We start from the raw sequence: 21,330 nt of genomic DNA, 5'->3' as shown, positions 1-21,330 counted from the left end.
TCGGAGTTTGTTCTTTAAAAAAGACTGTGGCTAAAAGATACTCCTTTTGATCGTCACGGAGTGTTGTTGAAAAATCATGCTTATCAATCCAATATAAGGAAAAACTGGATGGGAAAAGGGAACGGAAGACGAGAAAAGAGAATATGAAGAGAGTTGCTGGTCCTCATTTTGAAATGTGGGCGTTAGAATGGAATGACCTATCGCCAATGTGTTGGAAAACGATGGAATTTCACAAACAGCTCGGATTGTGGAGTTTCAGCTTCATTCTACCGCTTATTACTCGCTGTACGGCTATGCGCTCGTAGTCTAGGCAGCATATAAGCATCGAACGGACAAATATGGTGTAGCGTTTGCAAGGCTAAAATGGAAGCGCTTACAGTGAGTGTGTGTGTGTATGTACCTTGCCCTAATGTTAAATTTTCGTGAATGAAATTGAATGCAAATCTAATATGAGCTGATCGAGGATTACGGATTTTACTTTACCAATTCATAGTCACTCCAATTTCATGCGCGGGAATGTAATCAAGAGCCCAAAACAGAGTAGGCTTTCGGTTCCATCGTTTGGGGAAGGATTTGGCACAGAATACTGAACCGTTCGGGTAGGCCGTCATTGGTAGTGGGGAAGGTTGTAAGTTGCGTAGTGTAACTTTCCGAAGATTGATGGGGAATGTGTTGAACTAAACATGGGAAAAAATCCATCGGAGTGTTTGGCATCCAAGAGAAAGCACTAGCAATCAACTGTACAGTGCAAATCAGTGAGGGAACTGTCGTTGAATGTGCTATAATTCAACAATTCAATTTACGAGGGAGAAGTCCATTCCAAATCCATTCCGGGTTTGTAGGTTGGTTGTGGGGAAGGAAAGACGCGGCAAGTAAGGAAACTGCGAGCCTACACCATACCGAATCCTTCGGTTCCTTCGCTGATGGCAAACATGAGGGCCTTCTCAAACTGCTCATAGCTTTCGTAGTCTGGTAGGCAAAGTTGATTGAAACTGGAAGCAAACAAGAATAGAAAGGGCTTAATGAGACGTTTCAATTACTCAAAAATTGTGTTCGAAGGTTCATACCATGTGTGTGCAGTAGGTAGGTTTCCAAATGTTGGCGCCGCAGTTATTTGGAAACGTGGATTCAACTCCTGGGAGAAATAATTAACAAGTTTGAGTTAAGCAGTTTCATGCGAATTGTACAAAATTTACATTGCTTTACTCACCTGGAATCCTCCCGGTGGCAACTGAGAACAACCGGTAGTGAATTGAAGTAACCGAGCCATTTCGGTTTGAGAGAAGTTTCCAACGGCAGCCCAGAACCATCCTAGTACACGCCGGAACTCGGCTGAACCTCCATTGATGATGTGGTTAGCTCGGAAATCCGCGATGGAATACTCACCAGTTCCACAGAGAAGTAACTGAAATGAGGGAGAAATCATTACAACATCTTCAGATACCGAGAACCATATGCTTGAACCTCACCTCCAACTCGTTTTCATCGAAAATGCTCAACAAATTGTCCGGTATGATGCCGTTCAGTCCCTTCAGGAAGCTATCGATCTCCTCGCGCACATTATTGCACAGACGCTGCTGAGCCAGCGCGTCAAGGTACTGGTTCTTGGTAGCGTTGGTGACACGCACCTTGGCCCCGTTCGGGATCAGTTCCACAGTTTTCTGTAACTGACCACTCTGATCGTACATCTCCTCGACAAAGTACAGCTCCAGGTTTTCGCTCGTATCGAGATCGGTGTCCAGGATGTACTTGATCTTCGATAGGTACAGATCCGGATCGTCCTGCTCAAAGTACTTGTAGTGAACGCGCAGACCGATCAGCTGCGCCAGAAAGGAGCGCGAAAAGCGGGCCCGCACCAACTGTCGATAGGTTCCACCGAGGGCCGACTCGTACAGGCACTTTCCCACGACTTTCCCGGCAAACTCGAAGTGCTTCAGCTTGAGATGAGGCGGTCGGTTCGGGTTCGGGTGAACCAGAGCCTGGCGCTTGTCGTGGAATGTACAGAAGAGACCACCACGGGGGTCAAATAGGGAACTGCACACCAACTCAAACCATTCGCGTCTCAGACCTCCCCAATCAATTCCTGAAACCGATCCATAAAGACATGTTACAGATTTTTCGACACATTTCAATCAATTCTTGATATACCTTGTTCTCCTTGGAATGTAACCTCAAAGTTTCCACACCAATCGGACACGGAGAAGTTCTTCGTGGCCTTCATGCTTGACTCTAGAATTTTATCTCGCTGCACCTTCAGCGACAGCTTCTCATGGTAGTAGTTGGAATGGAATTTGCGTACCTGCAACAGAGACGGTAAAAGAGAGAGAAAAGGAGGGAAACGGAAAATGGCGTAAGCACGACTAGGCTCAAATAGACGAGGTGGCGTACAAGTCGCACTTCGTGGTAGAAAAAGTCTTGCTTATCCTTGAACGTTTCCGAGCCGCCGATGTTCTTCAGCAGGAAGTGGGTAAAGGTGGCCGCGATGACGTTTCGCTCCTTGGACGCCAGCTCAATTTTGGGCTGACAACCGTCGTCGATGATGAAGATCGCACCGTGGCTGTTGTTCATCTGAATGGTGGATGGTGGCAGGAAATGAAACTGAAAGAAGCGAGGGGTTTGATGAAGTATTTCCCAAATCACCTCTAGTGGTCGGTCACCCTGAACTCACCTTAGTGGATGGACATAGGCGAAAGGTGGCGATGCGCTTGGGAATGATCTTGAGGATCATCTCCTTGATCGTGACCTGCTTGGGGCCGACGTAGCAGAGCACTTTGCGGGGTTTGGTCCAACGCTGCTGGCCGTAGATGCTGAAGAGCTTCGCCTCGTAGCAGATGTTGTGCTTGCGCGAGGCAATGTTCTTGTGCACCAGCGTCGTGTCGCTGCTGCTCAGCACGATGATGTCGAAGTCCCCGTTCGGGATGGCGTTGCTCTCGTAGCTGACTACGGCCCGTAGGCACACCGGTTCCGGGAACAGCGCGGTAAGGCTGATCCGCGTGTTCACCTTGTCGTAGGCGAACGTGATCGCGCTGGCGAACTTATCACTATGGTGCCCGTGCAGATCGAAGATGTCGATGCTGTAGCCCTTGATGGGGTCGCAGTCGGCCTCGAACTGGCACGCATTGCCGTGCTCGTCCCGCGGCTCGATGTGCAGCGACGTCGGGGCGCCGGCACAGCACACCACCGTGCTGGCCGGTCGGATGAGGCGTGACCGGCGGGCATCCATCGGTCCGGGAATGAACGTCTTCACGAACGGGCTGCCGGCGATGTGGCTCGAGCCGATCAGCACCGAGATCTTGTACTGGCCGGCGGTTCGGACGGTGAACTTCACCTTCGCGATGTTGGCGTTGTTCGGATCGGTCGGCGAGCCGAGCTCGCTGATCGTGACGATCTTGCGCGTGCCCTCGGTGACCTCGACGAAGAACTGATCCGTATCACAGATGGGATAGGCCTGGCCGTTGCGCTGATGGAAGCGCACCGTAAAGCACATCGTGCCGCCGACTCGGGCCGGATCCGTCCAGTCCCAGTGGACCTTGCAGTTGGCCGGCAGCAGGTACTTCCCGGTGACGTACTGCAGCAGCGAGTGGCGGGCTTCGGGCGCGAGCGAGGGCTGCGTCATCGCCGCCAGCGTCACCAGACCGGCCACGGACACCGACACCACCAGCATGCCGCCCCAGGTCCACGCATCCTGGTGCTGGCTGGACTTGACCACCGTCGACCAGAGGTCGGCTTTTAAGGCTTCCAGGTTGGGCTTCGAGGTTGGCAGCTTCTGGCGCGCGCTCGACCAAGCCGGCCAGTCCTTGCCGAGGATCTGGCTTGCACGGGAGTCCTCCAACCAGTACACATCCTCCAGCGTTGTCACTTCGATCGCAACCAACCTGTGAAGGGGAATGTTCCAACGTTGGTTATTGAGGTAGTCCTAAGTACAAGAACTACTACGGAGACTTACCTCGAGTAATGATGCTGCAGTCGATGCTCCTTAAGCCACTCGCGAAGTATCAGTTTCTGTTGTAGATTCAAGGCAGCTCGCTGAAGACGCTGTTCATCGCCGGGTGGCAGCTCCGGTAGGCGTTCCGGATCCCCACAGCTCGACAGTGTGGAGATACCTGCGTGTACGGGAGAGAAAAGCCAAACGAACCACGTCAGTTAAATCCGCATGTAACATTGTATTCCAAAGGCCACCGGTTCATAACGAAGCTCATTCGGTTTGTGTGCTTGTGGGTGTCCGCTTTATTACCCCCGGGTGGAAATGCGTAGGCCACGCTAGTGTTGTTGTATCGATAACACCTTCGCGCGGGGTCAAGCAGGCAACCCCCCCCTGGTTGTTGCGGAATTCCACACGATATGTCCGGAAGGATTCGAGGGCACGCAAAGGAGGTTCGCGTGGGCGGCAACATGAAACACGCCCCGAAGCACAGGTCATATCGGCATCGGTATGTGTGTGTGTTTGTGTGTGCTCCACATTCGTGTGGTGCATTGCACGGGAAATGCCTCGATGCACGGGAGCGTGTTTTATGGGTATTACGAAATTTAATTTACGCAAATGAAGTCGTTTGCCGCCGACCCGATGCTTGGAAAGGCATGCACCTCGGCTGTGGTGCAGTGCCCTCGAATGAAAATGCAGTTGCATTGCGTTGGAAGGGGTGGTGGAGGAATAAAAATTAATTTTATTTTTATGACCCCCCACATTTCACTTCCACGCGAGCAGCAGCAGTAACGATGGCGGGCGGGGGTTTGGCAGAAATAGATAGTGCGGTGCAGTTGAATGTAGCTATTTAGCTGTCCGAAAATTGAGCGATTGTTTATGTCCACCCGGTTTCCCCGGGGCGGCGTATGTGTGCACCATTTGTGGGGGAGAGAGAGGGGGTTTCATAAAAGTATGAATATGAATTGAAATAGCGCACTGTGCGATGGAGCAATATTGTAGCACCCTGCGGGGGGTTGAAGGAACCATCTTCCACCCTCTCGAACGAACTCGGTGGGGTCGGAGAGGGAAGGCTAGTAACGGTGTTGGTTGGGTGAGCCGTGGTTAGATATTATCGGAACGTGGCAAGGAATCTCACAGAATCACGAATGTTACGTGCACACGTTTTTATCCCGGCCGGTATTTCAACACAACCAAAACGGTGTGGAGGCACTCTGCCAAGGTCAAACAAAGGGAAGTGAGCGAAACGTCCCTCACAGAAGGCCCCATTTTTTTTTGCATGGTGCACAGCTGCTGAGGCCGAAGGACGAGCGCTTTCGAACGCTCTTTCTTTTTGCTTTTCTCGCCATCGGAAACGCGCTTTTCAATATCGAACCGACGTATCCTTTCGACCGTCCGTGGGAGGGGGCTCTCGAACCACTATTTATTACCGATCGATTTGCTCGATTCGGTTTCGATTTTCCCTTCCCTCGCTTCCGTCCTTCGTTTCCTGCGGGGGCCGGGAGACGGTTTCGCTTTTGTTAATGTTGCGCCGCGGGGAGTACTTAGGTAAAGGTTATCATTTATGCTGAGGACACCCAAGGGTGCTCGTGGGAAATGGGAACCGATCAAGCGCCGAAGCCGGGCGTTCGGAGAATCGAACGAGCAGGGACGGGCCCGTGTCGTTATTTACCCATCCTAATGTTTGCTGATGACGAGGACAAAAACAGAGAATACGTGCTTACTTGGCGCGAACCCCGAGGGGGGGCTGAGGCGAAGATGTTCTTCCACCACCGACCAAGGGTTTCGCCGGTGCGGGAAGACTTGTCCGGGGCGCATGGCATATTCATGAAAGTGGTACGAAACTTGGGCTGATGTGGCCACAATTTGATTTCGAGGGTTATTGACGCAGCAACTTTTTTGAGGAGAGAAACGATAGAATAAATCAATGGTTTTTGTAAGTGAATCGTTTGGTAGCAGCTTTAAACGCATTAGTATTGGTGCCTTTGGGAGTTATTTTCATGTAAACTTTCAGCAAAAACTTTATGTCAACAAATTGCACTTTGAGAAAAAAGTTTAATTAAACTTGTACGTGTCTTCAGGTGGAGCTGTTCTAACGACCAAGTCATTAACGAAGATTTTCTTCGGCGATGGAAGTTTTTGTACCGTCTCTAATTAACCTAAGAGTTTGGGCGACAAGAAATCCAAGAGAAGAGAAGGTGGAATTATTCGGGACATGCAATTGTCACGGGAAGGTTGCGTGCCGATGATGGTTGCCCTAAAAAGCAATAACTTACGCCTCGCTATGTACGTGTTGAATTACGAAAACGACGCTTCGTCTGGGTGTGTGAGGCAATCGGAGGGAAATTACGTTGAAATGGGAAGGAACTTTACTACTTACTGGTGTAATTTCGAACTTTTCGATTAAAAAAAGCTGAAGGATTCTTGGTCTCGCGCTCGAAACAATGTTTTGGCATCAAACTGTTGTCCTTCGGCTGGCTGGATTTCATTATTTCATTCATTTGGCACGCCGTCCCATCATCTGTATTAGTAACCTGTTATCTTTGGCACGGAGCGGCGATTCTTGCCAACACAGGAAAATTGAACCGAAGCCAATACGTGTTAATGTAACGAATTGTTGTACCCGTCCGCTCGAGTCCAAGGCTGGGCCAACGCTTTTCCGCGAGGACAGGACGATATCGAGCAAAGCGTTAGGCTAATCTTTAAGCCACAACACCTGAAATACACACCTGTATGAACCTTTGACACGCAACATCTGCGGTCGAAGATGGACCCGCAGGTGTTGACAAGGTCCTTGCGAGCCAACAGCAATAGACTTATGACTCAGACCCAAGACAAAATGGTGGAAGGAAAACCCCTCCCCCTCTGTCCTCTTTCCTCCCCTCTAAGAGGGGTTCAAAGTAACGCCCAACAAGTGTCCCTTAGAAGGCCATATTTCTCAACAACTTCAAATCGATAGGATTGTGTGTGGAAGGTGCGGTGAAGACAGAAAGGATCACTTAGAAAACTCGCTTCGCGCGAAGCAAATGCAATATGAAACAGCAAAAGTCTATTATTAGAGTGAGGGAGTAAGGCGTACAACTTTCGGATCGTATCGTAATTTCTTCTAAAAGCCGTTGCATGTTGAGAATGGACTGAAATAACTCATTGTACGAATCAAAATAACTTCTCGCCGGTTCGCGAAGGAAAAACTCGAAGGAAACCAAGGCAGCGGAAGATACCGATCTAAACCACCCACCCAGGAGGGGTTTTCCGAGGACAACTTACCATATCGCTTGTGTTGGCTTAATATACTTTGCTAGGTACACTAAGGTAGAATAAAACAAAAACATTCAGTTACGACATTTCGGTGCAAGTAACCCATAAACAAAAATTTATCGAGGAAGTTACAAAGGACGATTATTTCAATCTGCGATCCACAAGAATCGTAACGAAACCAGGAACCTGTTTCAACGCTTCACTTGCACGAAAGTTTAATGGAAGCGAGAAAAGAAGAAAATGATTCAATGAAATGGAGGTGTTTAATCCGTATTAGCTGGAAGCCATAAGAATACCATCGGGAAAAAGGGCTTTGGTATGATTAATTTCCACCAGGAGGCTCAACAAAGGAGCTTGATTGATGGTGGATTTGCACGAAAAGTTCCTTGTTCCCGTTAGTATCACTTTCCGCCACCAAAAGGGCTCGGCTGCAGCTGTTGAGAGTACTGTTGATTGTCGAAAGGCTAGAGGTGTGATGTAACAATCACCTGACCATCGACCGAGGGGGGGGGGGGGGGGGGGGGGGAAGATTTTCCACCACGCATCCATCACGTCGGTTGCATAATCCATTTTGGCAGACGGAAATGTTTACAATGTCATTCATTCATCTGTCATCTGTGGGAGCTTTATCCGATTTATCAAAACAAAAAAAAGGAAACCGGGTTTTCCACGCCCTCCAAGACTTCCAGCTACCGGTGCGCCGGCTTGGATGTCGATCGGATGTGTTGAGAAAGCACTTTTTGATGTCCTTCCGAACGAACGAGGTTGGGCTTGGTGCCAAAATATTTATAAAACATTCACCGACCATTCGCCAAACGGCCATCGATCGGGTTTCGGATCTCGCAAACTGCCAACAATCCGTAGGCTGGAATGCATGTTCGACCCGCTTTCGACACCTCTTCTCTCGTGCGGCCAAAAGCCCATCGCCGCCGCTTCGGATACGAGCGTGTGCTCGATCGGCTGAATATTTTACAGTTTTCTGTCGATGCTTTTCTCCCTCCCCCCGACCCTCGGGCCACCACTTGATTGCACTAATCTAACCCATTGCAGTGGTCTTAAGGAGGCTTTTTGGTTGACTGCCAATCGGTGGGGCGGATACCGGTTTGCCGCACCGAGAATCGAAAGCTGGACGCAGCAGCATGTGGTGGCATTGTCTTTTCTGCCTTTTCTCTTGTGTTGCATAAAACATGCAACGTGTTGTGTTTTTCCAATGTGGTTTGGGGGGCGTAGGAGTTTTGTGTTTCCACAGACTTCAATAATGATTTGAACGTCCACGAACCGATCATAACCCAGTGCAACTGCATCGCGCAGGAGCTAACCGGAAACATGCGGGTTTCGTTGTACCAACAAACGACAGTCTTGTAGCTATGTGTGGAATTTGTGGACGTTACATATTTGCATTACACGCTAAAGTTGACGAGTGGCATCACGCCATGCATGAAGAACGCGTTGAAGTAGCGATAACACGAGTGGCTCCGTGTGCATTTATATATATATAGGCTTGCCTTAAGTTCACACGATGGCAAGCTGTTATCATTGCGTTGGTCAAGTGGTTGCCCGTCATTTTTGTACGGTTTGCTTTCCAAGAATAGCCTACCGTTGTTAGTGTGTTGCAGACATCTCCGACACCAGAAAAAAATAAATTTAAACGTCTCCGCCCGAAGGAGGGTTGTCTGATAATGACATTGAAGCCATGTGCTTGAGAAATCTTTCGCCCGTTTTCTTTCTATCCGTTTAATAAAGCATCCCACGAACGGGTAGTTAATTGAGTAATCGATAGATAATTAAAAAGCCTTGCATGATTTGCATAAATTCACCATCTTGAACGATCTTATCCACTTTTAGCATCGATTCACACAAACCAGCTTCCAACTGGCTCGTGAATTTTTATATGGACGATTTCCCTCGAGGCCCAAAATGGCCCTTCGTGGTTTCCATCGAAGCCGCAACCGAGAACGTTCGCTTACATCTTCGTTGTGTTCGCCCATGGTTTTTTTTTCGTTCGCCTTTTCCCTTCCCACAAAGTAAAGAGCTAATAACGTATCTTATCTAATGCATATAAATCGAATAGTTTGGGTGTTTTCTTGCCCCGCGGCATCAGCGGCGAACCTTAACCTTTCGGTCAATCAAGCCGAGCTGTGTGTCCCTTTGGTTCATTTTTACGGCCCCCCCCCCCCCCAACAGTCGGTGAGAGATGAGTGACGAAAGGGAAAACCGAAACAAAAGGACCGTAAAATATTCGACGCCGTGATGGCTAGACGGAAGACTTCGGAAAGCTTCGAAAGACATTACTGTGTTACGTACGAAATAGACAAAAAAAAAGAAAACGGCCCAGCAAAAGTTCCACCGCTGTCGGGGTGGTAAAGATAGTAAAGTATGGCAAAATATGTCCCCACGGGCCGAAAACGGGCCAAAACAAAGAGTTGGTGACAATTTTTTGGTGATGTGAAATGTTAACCCGAAAGGCCACAAAGGCCTATGGAAGCGTTCGTCGACGAAAAGAAAAACGAAACGAATAAATTCCGAACCAAACATGGTGAAGCATATTAAATTGGGAATGAAAAGTTTACTGTCGTTTCGTTTTTAGCTTTATTGACCAACACTGGCAAGCGGGCATACCACGTGCATTTTGTTTGAACTTCAGTCGTTGAGTCGAGTAGCATTTATGGAAGTTTGTCTTGCCACCGATAACGATTTATCGGTGAACGTTCACGTGAGTTGGAGTTAAGCCCGGGAAATCAATAGTTCCGTCTTAACCACTCAGAGTACAAAAGCCTGATAGTGAGAAACACCGGTGGCAGTGTTTGAAAGCCTTACTGGAAAGCATCATCTATTGTTATTTGATGTCCACTCGTGACGAAGGAAAAGCTTTCCTCTCGTAGAGAGTTATTATACTGGCGTTTTGTCAGGTGTCACGAATGTGATTACGGTTAATAATTGACAATTAATGGCGAGGAATTCCATGCATGTTTGACAAATAACCTCCTTTCAGGTGCATGCCAGACGGTAATATCGTTTAATAATTTCGGTATTTAAGAGTTACCACACTCCGATTGATAAATATGCGGAACTTTTTCACTTGTGTAAATATTCTAATTCTTTTTTTTGCATTCCCCTCGCACCCAACGTGGGAGGAGGGAAAAGGTAGTAACCCCTGGCAGGTGAGTGGTACATTTCCACCAATTAGAGTAATTTGAATAATTCACTTCCTGCGTCATTTCTCCGGCGTCATGCAAGCCGTACATTAGTCTCCGTTTCCCATTTCTTTCCGATGGAGAGAATTTATTCGCTTTCGGGCGCCAGTAGCCTCGACCTTCCCTCTCATGTCATCACCCCTCTCCCTTCTCCCATCGAAACCCGTCAAACGGATGCAAATCATTAAACTTTCGCCCACAACGAGCGAACGAACAAAAACACCGACGACGACGACGACGAAGTCGCGACAGGGAGGATCAAAAGCTCTTGCGTGTGGTGTTAATGTGGCCATGGGGTTTGGCCTGCCCGCCGGAACAGTTCGAGAGGTATTGGAGGTGTTTTCTTTTTTACCTTTCCAACGCGTTTCCTGTTCCCCTTCCCCTTCGTTCGGTCTCAAGAGGAACTTGTTGAACCATTCCGGGGGCGAACTTCCCTTTGATTTTTCGAGCGTACTTCTTTAATTCGGCTGGCGTGAAAATAAACAAAGCTAATTTCATCAACACCCACACCTTTCGGCACCCATTTTTGGGTCCTTGTTTTTCCATCCCACCCCCCTGATGGTAGGCAGTTTTTGTTTATTCATCATCACCTTCGCCTTTCCAGCGGCAGGCGCGCGTTCGGCAGCATCGATGGAGGCGCCTGGTGAGTGTTAAAGTGTGTGAGGTACGTATCCTTTCGACACCCCTGGTTCAAGGTGGGGGGTCTGACGGTCTGAAGCCCATGGCATCGTTATTAATACAGTAGGGTTCATAAATACGTGAACGCCACTCGTGAACGAGGCGCTGCATGATTCAATTTCGGTGGGATTGTTTTCTAAGCTCGTTACGGGCAAGAATTTATGCAAATCACATCGTAAGCTATCTTTCAAAAGTTGTCCACATTTGAAACGTTATGGCATTGATGCAGGTTTAAGTAAAAATACAGATATATGCAATAGAGCGTTATTTCTGTCAGCATTTTCTGTGAATTTCCTTACTTTGGCACATCCACTGTGTTCGGCCATTTTGTAGCGTTTCCCTTCGCTGTAAGCCCTGTTTACTTCGCATGCAATGACGATCCATTCGTTTGAACGTCAGGCCGCCCGTCCGTCCGTCCGTGGCGGTGAATAATTAATAGACACAAGGTTGACCGATATTCATTACATGCGGTTCCCGTACGCTGCTGAACCGAACGTGAGGACAAAACGAACCCGGGATGGCCACGCGTGCCGCCGTCGGTGACCCCGGGCCCTTTACAGACAATATGCTGTAATGTTTGTAAGGACCGGCGGCCCAGCCCCTAAGGGCCGTGCCATTTTTTATCGCCCACCGGCCCAGGGATAACAAATTAAATTCACTGGAAATGCGGAAGAAAAGCGCGGGGACGAAATAATGGTCGAAGGTGGTTGGCGGAAGAAAAAAAAGAAAAGGAAAAACCTCCTGCTCGTGCCCCAAAAGGAAACCACCGGGCACGGCGAATCATTCCGTGAGCATAATCCATTTGCGAGACGCTAAGGACCGGATGATAATAGGTCGAAAGAAAAATGCGTCACAATGTCTCGGCGGTACCGATCGGATGGATTTTCCGAGTGCTCTGCGGTGGAATGCGGTGAAGGTCATCGTGCGATAATCAAGTCCGAACTTTTGGTAGGCGCACTCGGAAAAGTGTAAAGCGGAAGTGGGAACGTGTTTGAGGAAACAAGGGTAGGTAAATCAAGGCATATCTTATGGAGTACCTTTTTTCTCTGCGCTATCGTGTTTTTATCGAAGAACACATTTTATTCGTTCTTCCAATTCCCGATCGGGCGCGTGGTTCGGTTGCATAACTTTGGAATGGGTTTGCTGGCAGGAGAAAACTTTTTCCAGCTGGGGCAAATAATTTTGCTGATAAGCGGAAAATTCGCCTAGGATTATCCTTCTCACGTCTTCCAGCGCAAAGATATACGTCTATTTCAACGTGTTTTTTGTTTTGGTTCACAAGCCTGCTGCATTCAATTTCCCATTCTTCATCCTCCATCTGCTGATTGTACTCCTTTTTGTTTGATTAAACATTTTATTTATTTCTTCCCCTTGGCCCGAAACCACTCAGTCGCTTATGCCGTATTTATGTGCCCAATTTGTTTGTAGTCGGTGTGCATTTGCCGAAAACGCTATCAATTTGCATTATTTGTTGGCAACTTGGGCCACTTTCATACCTTGTTTGTCGCATACGGGCACCCTTGTGATGGCATGCAAATTATTATTCCACTGGAAAAGCGCCCGGTTTGTTGCCGCGCACGACTCTGCCCGCTGAGGCCGTTTTACCATCGGATTTACGAGAAAGGAAAATGCACAAAAGCCCTGTTGGGATGATTTATGGGTGTAGATATCGTTTTGTGTTGTGGGGTTTGTCAGTGTTGCGTGATCCTGTTTTGCTGAATGCTGAGTACGGCTCTCTGTGTGGTGGAGTATGTGAGGGCTTTTTTACTAAGGAAATCAACTACCAATCGGAACATTTTCATCTTTCTAAATGAATATTGCGAACAAAACCTGCAATGAACAATCGTTCATCTTCATCATAAAGGAATAAAAGCTACACAATCTAGTACATTTTATACGAAAGAGTGTTACGTGTAGCGATATCTTTATAATTCCAAGTACACTTGGGCTTTGTACCGCATGCAAAACTGGAAACAGCCGGAAATTGAATTTATAACAGATCCCAATCTCGCTTTCGTGCAGTACCATTAAGTCACAAACGTCAGAATTTTATTACAGTGAGCTGACTGTCCAAAAGTCTGCCTATTTTTACACCTCAATGTGCAACCTTTATCAGCCAGTCGCTGGCTCGACGAAATTACTTCATGTGACGTCTAGCGTCTGGCTACAGGGAAACAGCAAATAGCGTCATCTGATCAAACAAGAGCTCGTGAAAGTAGGGCAGCAATTAGCCAACGGGTTTTTTTGTTTACTAGTTTTAATAACATTTCACGAAACGAGTGGGAATAACCGTCGCTCTCATCCACACTCACATATTCCATCCGATGTGTCCGATGTGTAAACTATGGCCTTCTCCATAATCCAAACAAAGTGAGATTAAAAATGTATCCCCACGGGCGGATGTAATGGAGGTAGCGGCGGGGTGAAGGGATCCATGGTCGGAGTTCAGTGGAGGACTTTTTCCAATTATCCTTGCATGTCGCCGTGGAGTCTATCTAGTCGTGTAACCTCCTCCCTTCCAACCACGAAACGGGCGGGCGGGCAGGTAGGTTTTCCGGGAGGGATAAAGTTAAAAAAAGAACAACGAACTGGTTCCGCCAAGAGCAGTGTGTCAAGAGTAAGCGGACACTCTATTAGCCTGCCCGCCACCAAGTGTGTGTTTGCCACAATTGCCAGGCGATGAAAAGGTGTGTTCGGTGGAAAACAAAACGACAGACCGACCGAAGTGGTTACCACCACCATTAGCCAGTGTGTAGGAATATGCAAAACAGAACCGGATGAGAATAGGATCATTGAGCTAAGGCAGCGTTTTCGTGCCGAGATGGGGTTCACTTGCTTGAGTGGATGAAACATTACCACCATTTGTCGTTCATCCGAGATTCTAACGAGGATGCTCCGAGTCCGATGAATTAACGAGTTTCAATTTTTCAATTAATCCGAGCGGGTGCGAATAAATCGTTTTAGCGGAATGAATCGCACCTGAACGAGAAATTGAAAAAGGGAAAATTGGAAAGGCCACTGGGGGCAATTTTCACACCGAATCATGTCACACATCGGTGTCGGATCGAAAAATAAATAGCGATAAATTTCGGTCGATTTCGGTAAATAAACAATCGCGCAAGAATGTATACACAACACAACCACGCGCGTGGTGTGTTTACGCAGTTTGATTGAAGGTTAATTTCTTGTATGATATTGTGTGTAGTGCATGATTCATCATGCAGCGATTAGCGCACGAGGATGTTATAAAATGGTAAGGGTCTTTCTTCGATTCGGGTTTTGCACTTACGATACCTACCAGACGAAGCAGACACCGAGTGGCGCATGTTGGTGAAGGCAATCGAGTTGATTTCCGATTCCGGGGCCCACATGCTGCCGGCCGGGTTTTGTTGTTGTTATCGTTCCGCAAAAGTGTTGTTGTTTCAACTATCAAATCGCGTCCTACAGCACGCGCGCGTGCAAATGCACCGGATTGGAAACCACAACTAAAAGCTAATCGACGCGAATCGAACTGTTGGACCGTTTGTACCTTCTTCTCGCGTGGAAATTATTCGCGAAGCACACGCGGGAAGTTGTTGGGGTGATTAAAGTTCGGTAAATCTTCACGTCGCTCGCTCCTATCTTGCCTTACTGCTTCGGCAACAATGCACTGTGTATTAAAGCTTTCGATTGTAACACCACGGCGCGCCGGAGGAACGTGTTGGTGTTAGGCCGTGGGTGCCTTGACATTGTCCGGGAGGAAAGGTTCCTACACGGTAACAAACCGATCAAACCGATCCGACCGACCGTTTGCTTCTGGTTGCCCGTTGCAACTGCACCGTGGTGAGAAACCTCTTATGCTGCTCCGGGGGGGGAGGGAGACCTGTCTTATCACTTGTGGGGATGTGCTGATGTTTGTCTTACTTCGTACTTCGGGGTGTTGGAACGCACTTACGGTTGCACTGTTTGCCTCTCCGGCTTCCTTTATCGTATCACACGGCGCTTTGGGGGTTTGGGGGTTTGAACACTATTGTTTCTTGGGCCGGCACAGGGGCCCGGCTTGGTGTGTTGGTGTGTTTGTTTTTACGTACAATTGACAGTTACTTTGCTTGTGCTGATGTGCTGTAATAATGAGATTGGGGAGTTGAAATCGTTTGCGAGGCAAATGGAACAGAGTTGGGCCCTCTTTGTCCCGGCAAGGGCGTAATAACCTGAATTACTTATCTCATGATGCCACAGATAGTAAAGGGGGTGATCGTTCCAGGTGCACCACTTCAAAATGAAAACATTGCAGCTTCACATGTTCCCCAGGGGAAAAGGTGAGTCAGGCCTAATGTTTATTGCTTTCCGTGTGTGTGTGGTTTTGCTCCACTCGAAACCAAAAACGATACGATGGTGTGGCAAATGGAGTGCACGGACGGACATGTTTTCTAAATGCAGTTTTCGAGCAGTGCACATGGTGCAGAATGCAGTTTTAGCGCCCAACGCAGTAAGCGAATGGGGGAAAATTGTGCGCTCCGGTGTTGCCTTTTCGGTGCGTGTTGGCAATCGATCAACACGCGCGAACGTATGCGTCTCAGCACGTGTTAAAATTAGTTCAACTGTGAAAATGATTTACGGTCGCCATAACTTCTACTAAACAACTCCGCCACTCGGGCCTTCGATGTTTCTTCCGCTCTCAAGTGCGCGGAATTGGAACTCATTTGCGCGCCATCTCATTAGCCTCGCGCCAGCACATCCGCTCGTTTCGGGACACAAAAAATGCGGCCCGTTAAATCTTGGGCACTTTTATATTTTTGAATTAAGCCAGATAAGGTTACTGCTCCGGATGGCGAACGATAAGCGTCGGGGTGGCTCCATGATTACACCACAAGACGAGCTGATTTGTCTCCGTCAAATGAGATGGAAGTGGAGGCAGTAAATGAGATGGAAAGAAATCGCTGTCATTAGCGAGACATTAGGGGGAACTCCAACTCCTTGGTTCGTTCGAAGACATTAGGATAGCGGGACCATTTTTTCCCCAGATTCAAGATGGCATGATGGAGTAGAGGGAAATGAACGAAGATTTTCCGAACAATGCGCCCAAGGTCGACTGTTTCGGCGCTTGATAATTTAAAGAAATAAGAACTCGTTTGGGTTTTAAAACAGTTTTTTTTTAAAAAGAAGTTCATTCTCTTACTGAAATACTCCTCCACTCTCGCCCTGACAACTCGGTACCCGATCTGGTTTGTGTGCTTATTTGGACGGGTTTTGTTTTCCCTGTCGGATAATGAAAGATTTTCCCGACACGGGTGAAGAACCACACCACACGCTTGACTGACAACCCGAGCGAGTGGTCGAGGCAAAGGCCAAAAAAGATAAAAGGCAGACCGAGCCTGTATCCAGTGAACACGGGCTGACAAGCGGCTGAAAAAAAAAGAAGGTCTTTCGGGGCGATTATCACCATTTTACGAGGCGGGTGGAAAGATTTTCGACAAGTTGCGAAAAGTAGCATTCATCAAACGCGTGCCATGGACGCTTGTGAAAGTGTGTGCGTGTGGATGTGTGTGGGTTTTTCCTTTCGCCAAGATCGCCCGCTTCTCTAGTTCTTTGGACTTTTCAAACTCGCGAACGCGAAACATCTTTCGGCTTTCGTGGGTTCCTTTTGTAATGCGAGTAAACCAACAAACAAACAGTTTGTGCTCGCCCACTTCCGCTCCGTTTTTTTTCCACCCGATGTTGTTTATCGATCCGTGGGGAGTGTTGTGATCGGATGTGTGTGTTTTTCTTTTCATTCTTTCATCCGCAAAACAACTTTTCCCCACCTAGCACACAGGGGTGGAGGAAAATTTCATAATCTCGAAAAGCGGTCCCTCGCGGTCGTATGCCGCGTTCAACATTGTTGCCCTTCACTCGGGCAAACATTTCCCAACAAACAAACACATGCACAAGCGCTGAAACGCATCTCTCGCATCGATCTTGTGCTGCGTACTGCCGTTTCTTTTCGGGATTTCGATGGGACGGTTCGTTCTTTTGTGCGCGAAGATGTTTTTCCTCAAGTGGGAAAACCCGACAATCGTGAAGAACCTAAATCTCGGCAAACCACCTCGGGCTGGATGGTTTCGAGCATGCCGTTGCGCCGTTTCGTCACGCTGCACGTGTCTTTGTTGGATGTAGTGTGCGTGGCTGTATGTCAACATCGAAACATGTGTGCGTGTGTGTGCCGAAATTGGTGTGAGCCATGAAGCAATACACAATGCGTAGCCCTTCTTTGTCGCTGGGACGCTCTTGGACGGCTTGCACAATTCTCACCACGACCACCACGAGCGCACTGCAGTGGCATTTGGCGAGCACGCGGGTGAATGAAATTTTCTCCTAGCTTCGTGGAAAATCACAATCGAGTTTTCATCTCGCATCTTTCGTTCCGGCGAGAGGCCGGTTCGGATGGGGCGGAGGGGGCGGGTGTAGCGTTTTCCACGATCTTTCGTATTTTCTGTACGCGCACCGTGTGCTGGTGGTGTTGGTAGCGGTCGGTAAACAGGTCGCAGGTTTTCAAACAAATCAAAAAAACGAGAAACACATCTCACGCAACGAGATGAAGATGAATAAAGTGGCACGGGTTTTTCCACGGAATCGCTCGATGTTTGCTCTACTTTCCTTTGAATGTTTAGCAATGGGACATTTTTAATTATTTCTAAGAGGACGATTTGCTCTTTGCAAACATGTTTCAGTGTTGTGTTTTCAGAATAGAATCTCGAATGGACATTGTTTTTCCGTTTGAGCATCTGCACAAATATCGTTTTTATAGTCCTGGGTAGGCCTTTCGACGTTATAGTCTCGATTGAACACTCCACAACATCACTTCTTTGTGTCACCTTTCTCGGGAAACTCCGGTTATCAACACACGCCTTTTCCACCGCCTCACTTACATTACACACACCCGAAGCGAATGTTTGTTTTCCTCCTTCCGGTTCATTCACTTTCCACCGATCGTCGTCACGCGACTTTGCGGAACTGGAAGTTCTCCCGGAACACTGGTCTCCACCGACAAAAAAGGCACTATAGAGTCTGCGGCACGGTGCGGTACGGTCTGCCTGCGTCGTGGTGTGCAGCAGGACTAAAAGGATAACGACTCGAACAATGACTGCATGGCTGAGAGCCGCCCGACTGGCATCCTTTTGATCTCGCGATACACGAACGGGGTTTTTAGTGCGGTTTTTTGCGGGCACCCCCCCCCCCACCGGGAGGCCGTCCTACACACACTCACGGCCTTTGTGTTGTCGGGGAAATGGTGGTGGTGGTGGAGGGTGGTAAAAACGAGTACATTGGGACACACTGGGGGAAAAAATGGTGAAGATAATCGACTACCGACCGGGGGAAGGATTGGCAAGGGTTTGCCAAAACCGAGGGTGGGACGGGAGGAATGTTGGTCTTTCGAAGGGGGCGGAGGGAGCAGAAAAAAAAAATGCTGGACCAAGTGGAACTAGAACTGGTGTAGGATCAGATGTAGGATCTCGCGGATCGGATGTTCCGTATCGGACGAACGACTCACGACTGGCGGAGAGAAAGTCCATCCCTCCGGTCTTGTACTGCGTTGACAGCCGACCCATCGGCGCGGTTCTCCCTTCCGGCGAGATACGAGAGAGAGATAGCGCGAGAAGGAAAAACCCGATGAGACGAGAGCGAAATGAAAAGCGCGTGAGTCGGAGGAAGCTCACGCGCGTTCTCGGAACCGCTCGACGGAATGCGCCCCGAACATGTGGGAATTCGGAACACTCACCCGAGTTGGGTTGGTTGAAAAGTATACTAAGTAAGGGGTAAATTGTACTACAATAAAGATAAGCGATGGGAGGAAAGATAACGCACCAGGAAGGAACATATAAGGAACTCGTTTATAAACACCTTTAAAACTTTATATCGGGCAATTATAACCTTACTTCCAACCCTTATTCACAAGCGACGGTGTCTACTAATAACTCGCCAGCATTTATATTTATGTTCGTTGTCCGAAAAGATAAATTATCCACCGGTGACCCATGCCGTGATGCTTGCCCCGAGTTATGAATAGTCTTGTTGCGAGATAAGGGAACCATTTTTGTCGCGACTTTAAAGCGCAAGTCATGCAGAAGACTCCCCGGCAACACTCAGACTTTGATTTACTGGCCCCAACCAACGGGTTTTGACCCATAAATCAACCGTTCACCTGAAGTGGCGTTCACGGGGGGGGGGGGGGGGGGGGGAGGGAAAGCGGTCGATGCTTCCTTGGAAACATTGGCACGATTGTTGTGACCACTTCCGGAGGCTCAACATATTTGTAAACAAAACCGTGTCACCTCGGGCTTGTCGTCGCATGCGCACTGCGTGAATCGCGCCTCCTTCGTATTTGACGTATCCAACAGGTATCGTGGAACAGGGGAAGGGTGGGTGGGTGGTGAAATCCATGGTATCCATGTAGGAACAATCGGTTTTTTGTCCAACGAATCAGAGTGCATGTGAAGTTCTAATTGAATTAGGCTTACCAAAAGAATATACACAGGGTTTTCCCGCACTATCTTCGGAGGGAAGTAAACCTTGACGGGATATAAACATCCCACTTGGATGGAGATAATTGTAATGCGTTTGAGGGACCGTAACGATAACTCACCTCGGTCACGGAAGAGCTGTTTGTGCTTCCCCAGCTGATTGTGGTCCAGCCAACTGTCGACGATGGAGACGCGCTGCTGGTGGGGGGCGGGCCCCGAGGAGAAGGGCGCGAATATTTCGTAATCGGCGGCATCCGCGTTAAACCAACCGTTCCACACGCACAGCACCAGCTTCGACAGGGAGATGGTGAATGTCAAACTAAGCACTACCGCTACTAGAATCTTCACGCAACGCACTAGCATGCTTCGAACGCGGCACAAATCTCGGATTTCGGACTTCTTCACCTGAGGTTACCACATCCGCGTTTGGGCTTCGGAAGGAAAACTCACCGTCGGGTCCTCCGGAGAAAAACACAACACATTCACACGGACGCGGCCACACACATGCACACAACACTTTGCACCAGGTTTCTGCTACATTCTGCAGCCGTCGTTCTTGGTGACACACAAGCAAGGGAAAAGCAATCGCTGCACCAAGGGAAAAACTTTTAGGCCCGCCTGTTTAGAGTGGCTTGCTGTTAGCACAAGTGTTTGGCGAATTCGCCATTTTCCATCGCAACGGGCGCTTCGATCCACACCGCACCTCACGCGACCGAGAGTTTCTTCGGGCAGCTCGAGCTTCGAGACAGGATCTGGATGTTAGGCAACCATCGCGCGGTCCTTGCTCGGGAGAGCTGTCACCTTTTCGTGGGAAATCTGTGAGAGAGTCCAACGTGGAAAACTCGGGAGAGATTCTGGAGGGAAAGAGAGGAACCAAGTCTACCCCATCCGGCATCAGGAAGGAGTGAAAACAACGGCAATACGATATTTGCAAGTAGAACCACGTGTTTGGGATTGTTTTCTTTTCATTTTTGACAGGAGCTGCGACATATTCTAGTTAGGATCCAATGTAATCTAAAACAAAGGATTATCAAAAGATATCCTTATCAATTTGATTTGGAGTCTTTCAGCTGAAATATTAAACCCGATTAGGTAAACACTGAGTGAACTGAAAAGGATACCGGAAAGAGTCCTGTAAAACAACCTAAGTTAGCCTAGACACCAACCCATTTTCAACGAATGCGATCTAAAGGTGATATTTCAAACTAATCGAATTATTTCACGAGGATATTTTGAAAGAAAATGCAGGTTTATTTCATGTCGTCCGAAGGTTAAGATTTCCGTTGTTCCAGTATCGGCTGTGCAGCACTGTCAGGATCGTCACATCCTTGTGCGAAGAGGGTTTTCACAGATAGGTAAGCGGAGCGTAGCCAGAGTAGGCAGCTGGAGCATAGGCAGGATAGGCAGCGGGAATGTAGGCTCCCGAGCTGTAGAAGCTGGCGGCCGCTGGCGCAGCGTAGGTGTTGTAGGCGCTGTAGGTCGACGGGGCCAGAAGAACCTGGGGCTTGGGAGCGGCGAAGACGGCGGCGATGAGGGCCAGAACAACGATGACCTGTGGAGAGAAGCCAAGGGTAGCCTTAGGCCAGCTCTATGCGGTGTTTAGGTGGTTCTCCTTATACTTACGTATTTGAACATTTTGATCGTGTTTAGATTGGCTAAGCTGAAAGCTTGCTGATGCGAATAGCTGATGTGTTTGGTTGGAGGTTGTCGTTTGACTGATGCTTTGAAGAGCGTCGCGAGGCCTTTTTATACGCAAGACGCTTCTCCGACGCCCCGATTCAAATGACTTAGCTTCCAC

At 48.4% G+C, this 21,330-nt stretch overlaps 1 protein-coding gene across 2 annotated transcripts; it reads right to left on the bottom strand.

Moving 5' to 3' along the window:
• Positions 1-889: 889 nt before the first annotated feature.
• Positions 890-19,895, bottom strand: LOC131291857 (apoptosis-resistant E3 ubiquitin protein ligase 1). Of its 2 annotated transcripts, none has more exons than XM_058320751.1 (9): positions 19,655-19,895; positions 3,947-4,103; positions 2,669-3,875; positions 2,398-2,598; positions 2,149-2,299; positions 1,470-2,083; positions 1,211-1,405; positions 1,068-1,135; positions 890-992 (listed from the first exon to the last, which is right to left on the bottom strand). In XM_058320751.1, the coding sequence occupies exons 1-9, from the start codon at positions 19,893-19,895 to the stop codon at positions 890-892; spliced, it is 2,937 nt and encodes a 978-aa protein (XP_058176734.1). The 2 variants fall into 2 exon arrangements, with proteins under 2 accessions (XP_058176734.1, XP_058176735.1); XM_058320752.1 differs by lacking the exon at positions 19,655-19,895 and adding an exon at positions 14,351-14,423.
• Positions 19,896-21,330: the final 1,435 nt, after the last annotated feature.

This window comes from Anopheles ziemanni, chromosome 2, assembly GCF_943734765.1.
Source record: "Anopheles ziemanni chromosome 2, idAnoZiCoDA_A2_x.2, whole genome shotgun sequence".
Classification (NCBI taxonomy): domain Eukaryota; kingdom Metazoa; phylum Arthropoda; class Insecta; order Diptera; family Culicidae; genus Anopheles; species Anopheles ziemanni.
This window is presented reverse-complemented; position numbering and strand designations above follow the sequence as displayed.

What these genes read in the sequence shown, in the direction of transcription:
- LOC131291857 (XM_058320751.1), bottom strand. Translation starts at nt 19,895, where the DNA reads ATGCTAGTGCGTTGCGTGAAGATTCTAGTAGCGGTAGTGCTTAGTTTG. An exon ending in CTGCAGCATCATTACTCGAG is followed by an intron (nt 3,876 to 3,946) that starts GTAAGTCTCCGT and finishes TCCCCTTCACAG; the next exon opens with GTTGGTTGCGATCGAAGTGA. An exon ending in AAGACTTTTTCTACCACGAA is followed by an intron (nt 2,300 to 2,397) that starts GTGCGACTTGTA and finishes TCTCTGTTGCAG; the next exon opens with GTACGCAAATTCCATTCCAA.